This window comes from Limulus polyphemus, unplaced genomic scaffold, assembly GCF_000517525.1.
Source record: "Limulus polyphemus unplaced genomic scaffold, Limulus_polyphemus-2.1.2 Scaffold1720, whole genome shotgun sequence".
Lineage (NCBI taxonomy): Eukaryota > Metazoa > Arthropoda > Merostomata > Xiphosura > Limulidae > Limulus > Limulus polyphemus.
The window spans coordinates 191,491-200,446 of NW_013667330.1; the positions used below are offsets into that span (position 1 = coordinate 191,491).

General features: G+C 32.7%; 1 protein-coding gene across 1 annotated transcript in view; it reads right to left on the minus strand.

The window, feature by feature from the left end:
• Nucleotides 1–4,708: 4,708 nt before the first annotated feature.
• The window catches only part of LOC106464693, a 12,053-nt gene continuing 7,805 nt past the window's right edge, over nt 4,709–8,956 (minus strand). The window contains exon 2 of the mRNA XM_013924850.2: nt 4,709–5,897. Coding sequence (XP_013780304.1) covers nt 5,374–5,897 — 524 coding nt within the window. The 3' untranslated portion in view covers nt 4,709–5,373. The remainder of the gene's footprint in view (nt 5,898–8,956) is intronic.

Genomic DNA, 8,956 nt, shown 5'->3' on the forward strand with positions numbered 1-8,956 from the left:
TATGCTATTAATTTAAAAACTACATGTACTTCCGCAGTCTCCGAAAGTATTCCGTTTCAAGAATAAATAAAATCAAAATAAAGAGTAATCATTTTGTATTTATTGTTTTTGAAGTTCATATCACGCTGTATTGTAGCCTATAGAGTTCATAATTTTTCTCGCGATTCATATCACATTTTACTGACGTCACTACAATACAAATTGCAACGTTAAGCGTCCCTTATGTTACTTCATTTTAGTGTTTACTGACTAACTGACAGACAACACATTACTGTATAGTGGTGTAAGTGATTAAAACAGGTATCCCCTCCAGGCGGCTTTTGGCACTCTTTCGGGTAAGTATATTAGTTTATTCCAAAACCAAGTAGCTTGTTCTTGCGTGCACGTTGCACAATGAAACTCACTGCTTTCCATATTTAACCTACTATACCTGTGAGCCTAAGTTCGATAATATCGAATACGATATCAGTTTCATGCTTGATAAAAAGAAGAAAAACACAGTTGGTGTGATTATAAATGATCTCTCTAGAAAGTGCTGTCTGAACCGGCTTTGTGTGGAGTGTGACGAAATAAAATTACTCTTTCACAATTATGCTCGAAACACAGAATTCATTTTACAAAAATCTCAAGCACGCTTTCTTTTCAACAGTCACAGAGAAAAAATATTTAAAATCAATTACTTAAATATAAAAGGGGGTGTTGATCTTTTATGTTCTTATGTATGAAGCAAGTAAATGAACGATAAAAAATCAAATGCTGAACTCACGGTTAACATGACTTTTCGATTATCCTATAAACATAGACAAACAGATCATAATGATATTGAAGCTAAAGTAAACTTAATGCTATTTCGTCTTGCTCTTTCTTAAGGTGGTTATTTTGTTTTTCGTTTATAATGTCAATATTATTCTTTCTTATAATAGTCGTTCTGTTCAATTTAGAATAGCATGGAGCTCTGGTTTCTGTGTATAATTTTATTTCATAAAGATTTTAAACGTATTTTGAGGTTTATATTGTTTAGTTTGAAAAAAGAACAACAAAATGATTTTTGTTCCTTAGTTTAGGTTTTCGCGCAAGTTATACAAAGGCTATACCTCTAATTTAGAATGAACATGGTACTCAACAGCACCCATCGCCACATCTTGGTTTACTCTCTTCCGAACGAATAGAGGGATTTGATCGTCATTTTATAAGAATTTCGATCTTACGTTTTATATCGTATTTTAAGTTATAGTTAACGGGCTGTTTTATGCAACTAAATGTAGTTATTTGTTAGTGTTGTATCATCCATGTGGCTTGTAATTGAACACTTCATGAGTTTAAAATTGATTGAGTTCAAGTTTAATGATGTGCTGCAACTTCGCATATCAGTGTAGGAAAGGGTCAACGACTCCAAATTCCTTCATTGGCAGAGTGTATTATATCTTTATGTTACAGCCAATAATTCTGTGAGAGAATGACCAGTCATGTGGTGATGCTGTTTCAAAGAAAGAATTTGAGGTTTCTGCAAAAAGTCATCTCGAACGAAGAAAAGCTGACGATCTCTTCACAGATCCAGTAAAGGCAATTGTCTAAATGTCTATACAATACACACATTGCTTTTTGTCATTAATACAGATTGTTTTCACTTTTCATTATGCATGTACATTGTTCTTATTTCTCATTCAGCTTAAAACTCAATAGGTTTCCAAATTCAGGCTACTTTGTAAATTTCTTGCTTCATTCTTCCGTTATTAAGCAGATCTAGTTAAAACTTGCAAGGAAATCGGTTCATGTGAGAATACCACAACAGCATATGGCACGTTTTGTCTCTCAACAGTAGTATAAAATATATCTCGTTTTTATCATGGTAAATAAATAGATCTTCTAATTGTTTCTTACTTGTGCTGCTTCTTGTGTATGAGAAATATTTCCTCAGTTTTTATCAGCATTTAAAGTTCATTATTTCTACTAAAAGCTATATATAATTTGCTCAAATTTTACACAAACATATATAGTCAGGTTATGAAGGCTTAAGCATTATTAAACCTATGTGATTCACATTTTAAGTTGTGAGACCATTTCATAGACTTGTTTGGTAACAGTTTTTATAACCTTTGTTTCTCAAAATGTATTAATATAGATTTATATATATACATACAATGGCAAAGCTATTTTCTACTCTTGAAGCATAGAATGAATGACAGCAACAAAATCCAAGATGGCCGCAGTGACGTTACTTCATAAAGACAGGATTCGTGAAAATTATTGAATTATGCATTAATGAAAAATATATTAAGACTGAACAAACCATAATATGATAAAAACAGAAGCCAAACATTACAATTTGTTTCCTAGCAACTGTTGCTAAGCAATTCCTCTATCATAGCAACCAAAGTTTGATTTGAAGAAATCAATTAATTTCACCAAGGAGATACTCGGAAAAGTCAGAAAAACATTCACCCTGTATGTTGAAAAATATGTTTTTATTTAATGGCTTACTTTTTATTTGTTTTCGGATATATGAATTACATTATACATATGAAAACTATGTATTCCGATATGGTAAAAGAGTCCGACTCTGGTGTACAAGGAGTACGATTTGCACAATTATCATCTTTGTACCTACATGCATCGGAACAAAGAAGGCATTCCTTCCGGCATTTGCAACGTAGAGTTTAACAAGCGCTCTGACAGCCATACTTCACAAATACTGAAATCGCTTCCGGTGCTGCGGGTAATGTCATAAGTTGTGGAGATAAGTAACCATCTAAGTCTGTATCCCAACCACTTTCAACTGGAGAAGGCAGTGCAAATTTGGTTCGACAATGTGGTTCCATGTGTATCCCTAATAGTTGGCGCGCCTAAGATGAAGATTGAATGCATTCGCAGTAGGTGGGAGATTTTCGCTTGCAAGACCTATCTTCCAGAATAATTCATAGCGTAATACATTTAATGAAGTATGTATTTATTCACACTAGACTAGTGATAGTAACGACCTGCATGCCACTTTTACACCCTCATCAATATCTGGAACACTATACCCAAACTGTTTGAGATGCCCAATTATGTCAGAATGTGCTTCCAACATCTTGAACCACTTTCTTTCCTATTCCATTAAAGGAACTAGTAAAATCACAGCCTCTTATTGCATGTAGAGATGGCAAAAACTAGAGCAACTTCTCTTTGGTGTTCTCTGCGACCTCGTGCAGGACGAAGATGGAATATCATCAACTGGTGTTTGGTGCACAACTGCTAAATTTGTGGAGCTTGTCAATGAAGAAAAACAATTGTTGTGCCAGAATAATTATGTTTCTGAGGTCTTCACAGACAGTGCATCACTATCGTCAGTGCTAAGAAATTGTTCCAAACCATCATATTGAGAACATTGCTCAGCCTTGTGTCTCAGAGTTAATGCTCTCAAAAATAAGCTTATTCCCTGTATTGAACATCTTTGTAGACTGTTATTGGTAATTTATTGACATATTACACACTTGGCGAGAACAAATTCTGTTTTCCTTTTCTTGGTTGGTTATTTCAATTTCATTGGCATAAATACACGAGCTCAGAAATCTAGCATCACCGAACGGCTTCCAGTTAATCCTCTAGTGTTCGTAACTATGCATTTCGGCAAACTTCCAAACCTCAGCACCTGTTTGCTAAGGTACAGAAAACGCTTAACAACATTTGCTAGGAGGGCATTATCAACTGTAAATTTCCTGTTTTTCTATATTTTATTCAATCTCATGTGTTATTTAGTACTTGATTACTTAGTAAAGCAGCAATTGCCACTCATACCTTTGACAAATGTTGTCTTTGTGATGTTGAGTTACTGCGGTCATTTTAGATTTTGTGGTATATCATTAATTTTAAGCTGCATGAATGGCAAATAACTTTGCCATTGTATGTATTTATTTGAAACAAAAGTCATGTAGTGATAAAGTTGTGATATAGGTTCAAAAAGTTTATAACTCTAAATATTGTGCAACTACACGTTGATTTAGTAATTGTTCAAGATTTCCAGTACAATATCTTAATAACGAAATTTTTGTTTAATATTTTCAATTCTAGTAGATAATAATATCAGCACGTTTACTGTGTTATGAATATATGTTTCTTTTCATTTCTAAAGAATATACTTACATTTGGTGTTGAGGATGTGCCCTCAGAAACTGCAGAATTGTTACCCACGATAAAACCTGTTTAGTAAAAAATGATGTAATTGGTATTCTTGTCAATGATTACCCATTACAAAATCATTGATCTTTTATTCTGGTGGCAATTGGTAAAAATTGTTAACCGGTTACTAAACTTAGCAAATTATACAAAATAACAGAATTATTGTGATACTTTTATTTTTACGAAACCGTAAAATTGCTATCCATGTTTACGATTAAACTTTGTAAGAAATAATTAGACTGTTATTATGTTGTTGTTTTTATTATTACGAAGTGATACAATTTTCATTCTGCTATAGAATTAAAAATTATACGAAATGACAGAACTGTTTTTATGGTCTTTTGATTATTATAAAAAATTGTAAAATTGTAATTTTATTCTAGTTTATACACGAAACATTGAAATTATTATCCATATATAAAGGTGAGTAATGATAATTTCCAGATAAATATAAAGAAACTATACGCGAAATAGCAATCTTTTTTACGCGTTTAATGTTATGCAATAGGAAGTTTACAACAAATACCCGAAATACTTTCAATGAAGGATATCAGAAAAATATATATTTGTTTTATTTTCGTATTTTCTAGTTAAACCAGAATTTCTTGATGTTAATGTCTACATACAAGATTTAAATCCAACCTCACAATAAAGAGTATTTTCGAAACAAGGATTACAACTATCAAAATTTAAATCTTCTGGAACTAAGCATTTGATTTTCAACTTGTGTATTTATGTGTTATAAAACTATATATAAAAAAGCTCTCTTTTCTTTAATTACTTATAATAATGAATTTAATAAAATTAAAACTTACATTTAATTCTTAAGCACTTCGAAAGTAATTTTTTGTAAAGTGTTTGACTGTAGCCGTGTGTAGCACGAGTTACTTATAAACAATAAAACTTGGTATTTAATACAATATTACTAAGGCTAAGGTCGAATTCTGTATACATATTATAACGAACAAAACAAAAAAGTGAAAGTCATTGGTTTTTATAAAATTGCTTCAACATTAGAATAAAAAATATTAATACAAACACATGTAACATAAACAGAACACTTATTGCTTAGCAGTTTAACGTCTAGTTTTCAACGGCGTTCAATGTTGGGTATACGTGCAAGCCTATCTACAGTAAATCATCTAAGTTGTTCTCTATCTGCAAATCTACCGGAACAACAGTCGCATCAGCCATTCTTCTGGGCGAGTTTTTTTATTATTCTAAAGCAGGCCCGTCTTCTTCGGTAGAAAAGATATTTTCGTCATTTATAGGAGATAACTCATCATCTACGAACTCTTTACCTTCATGAGGCTTTAAAAATTCTCCCCATTGATCATTTCCATAAGTCACTGAAGAAATATTGTGGTATTCATCCCCTATGTCCTCCCAATTTTCTGACCTAACTTCATCTGTAATATATAGTAGATGTTTTGGAACTAATTCATAAACATTGTCTTCGTTCTGATAATGTAAGTCCTCGTTTTTTCTAATCTCAGGTCCTTCATTTTCACCCTCACCATTAAGAAGTAGGGATTCCTCTTCGTGATTAGTTTGGTTATCAAGATATTCACTAGAAGATAAGCTAGACTTATCAAAATAAGACCCATCAATCACTCCTTCTGGTATTAAGTCTTCACCTACTCCTTTTTCATCTAACTGATCTTCCTCTGTGACAAATGGTTCTCCTTGAAAATTCCATGGAGCATGCTGGAATTCAAGTGGGTTTACTAAACCGTCGTCTGCAAAGAAAAACAAACAATATTACCTCTGTACGTATTCAGTTTACAGAACTATGAGATAAACCTCGTTCAAATTGGGTGGAACAAAAAACGAGTAGCTTTTGGTTTTCTTCGGATTACCGTACATAAAAGAATGGTTTATTGTTCTAAGGTCCTGCCTTCATATAAACAACATTAAAAAAGATGTCATTTATTAAAACTGAAAGCTTGCCAAGTCACACAGAGGAGTACTACCCAGTCTGTAACAGTTCAAGTAATATACACAATAACCATATCAGATTTTAGTAATTTAATTAAGCAGAACTAATCCTACATGTTACACACTTTCACCAAAAGTAGCCTAACAAACATCGATGCCAGGCACCAACTCTATCCACGTCCATGCGTTGTAAATCAGCAGACTTACCGCTGTCCCATCAGGCAACAAAATGTGAAAATAAGATTGCTTAGAAATTCAATAATAACTCTTATATCACGGCAAGTGTTTTAAATGTTTCTGAAAATTTATAACATTTTAGTTTTAACAAGGTAAAACTCTTTTATAAAATAATGTCAATCATCCCTCCCATTTCAACTTTAAGCAAATAAGGGTATGTGATCTGAAGCGTAAGTAACAAGTAATTCAACCTACGATCGTAAATGAACATTTGGTAAAGGTGAATTTCTAGTTTTATACTTCATCAATTCATTACAGTTCACTTCGATATGTTATACGGCCATCAGAAACAAGTTTGGTAATGTAGCATCAGTGTTACGTATGCGATATTCAGGTGCACTGATTTCCAACAGAAGACTATATATATCAAGATTCTTCAATACACTGAAGATTCTAGAATAATTTAGCAGAGAATAAATCGGACAGAAAAGAAAAAGATCTAACACAAGTGAATGAAGAAAAATATTTAAATCGTACTTCTAGTTGTCCTGGAGATTTGGGCCACACCCTAGAAATCCCGAAAATGTCATGGCGATCAGATTTCAGGAAGAAGGTAATGAATAAAGTAAGGGGTTTCGAATCCCTTTAGGACGTATTCAAGAACCCCTGTGATTTTTCATTGTGATCACAGATCGACAAGAAGGAAAAATTTCGTCATGGACAGGCAGACATAGACACAAACAGCTTTATAATATTGATGTGGTACTAAAAATCAAACATAATATTTCGCTGTCAGAAGAAACTGCGTAATATCACGTTTTTATGTATTGCAGTAGTTTCAACAAAACTCAAAGATACAAAAAGTAACAGGATTTAAACTATGACTTTGAAGTATTATACCTATCAGAATAATTGCATTCACTCTTATACAAACGAAACTAACAACAACCAATCACTATTACAAATTTATATATCTATGTTTGATACTCATGTATGTAAGTAATAAAACAATATGTAGCCTTTTTTTCTTAATTTCACTATAAGGACTTTAAAAAAAGATAACGAAAAACTCTGGTATTGTTGATTAAACTTCTAATTAATATTTTCAACTTACTGGAGAGTGGGATTTTGGTACTTCAGTGGGATTTTTTCCCCCCATTCTAAATAACATCATGTGTGATTGCAGTTTTACTTTGAGGCTCACGACTGTATTCCAATCTCGTGCCCTTAGACTTAAAAATTGAATTTATTTTTAGCTTCGCGTGTATTCGCGCCAACAAGTAAGATGGAAGTCTATTTACTACGTCAGAAAGAATAAATACATCTTTGTCAGAAAAGCAGACTAGATTCGTGTATAATCATCAGAAATCTGAGATTAGTCAGATGTCGCAATTTTTACATCTATAAAATGTGTTTACACAAACATACTGTCATATATATAACACTCGCACTCATGGTAACAGTATATGGTGTGTAATTAAACTGTTTAAGGAAACATAAAAATCATAATAAAGACGTCAATACTGGCGTTTATAACAGAAAATTAAATGTTTCAATCTTCGTTTTTTGGTACTTAAGTAAACACGTATCCATGAATGTGACAACGTAAAAGGCTTGCAGATGATTTAATAGGAAAAAACTAAGAAGCTAATGTGCATGTATGTACCCTCTCATTCGACCTTGACCAGTTATCTTTACCCATTCTATACGTCATTTCAGCCTGTTATGTATAGGTGCGTCATAGCTCTGCCTACAGACGAGCCAGTCTTCTTCCACAGTATTATGTTTATTGACGTTTCGGTAGTGCTACACTCTATAAATAAATTAGTTACACCTGTACATTTAGAGAACTATATTGCCAAATTTTACAAGTCACCAGGTGACAATCATAGGAAGCAATAGCCTTCAAACAAATATTTTTTACTTGTTCAAAAATGTATTCCTTGCCCCACTAATGAATATATTAATCAACATATATTGAACGTTATATAGGTAATATATTAACGAAAGCTGCCATAACCAATAGCCTTTAAAATCATATATATATATATTTATTTTCATTCTGCAAATAATGACCGTATGAATTTTATAGCAAGTACGACCTGAAACAGTCTGAAGGATAGAGAAGACGGATATATCTAATTTTTATATAGCATAACGTACATAATATCACCTTATGTAGTTATATTCTTAAGTTGGAAACAAATACCTGAAAACTGTGTAGTAATACTTGATTAAAAATAGTTAATTCATATTGTATTGTAAACGCAGATAAATGTAAAATATCAGTTTTAGTGCCATCTTTTCAACTGATAGACTAGAGAAGTGATCGGTAATCTAAGACCCGCGGCAATGATTTGTCTGACCCACCAAAAGTTGGCTTCACTGTTGCAACCCGTGAGGGCAGAATCATTGCTCAATTCAAATTTCTCGGCTATGTGAGAAGAACAAATATATTAAACTAAAAAGTCACGGCTGAGAATTTTAAGATCGATTTTAGGGAAAAACATCCAAGTTGGTCGAACTATCTGTGATAAAACTTTTGACCGTAATGCTTCAGGTGTACTTGCCTGTCTGGCGGAAAGTGCTGTGTGTGATATATTTTGGTGTTTTTATAGGTTTTGAGGTGAGTATATGGCAAATTATTTATGTTTACAGGTAAATGAGAGTCTCGGGCTATATA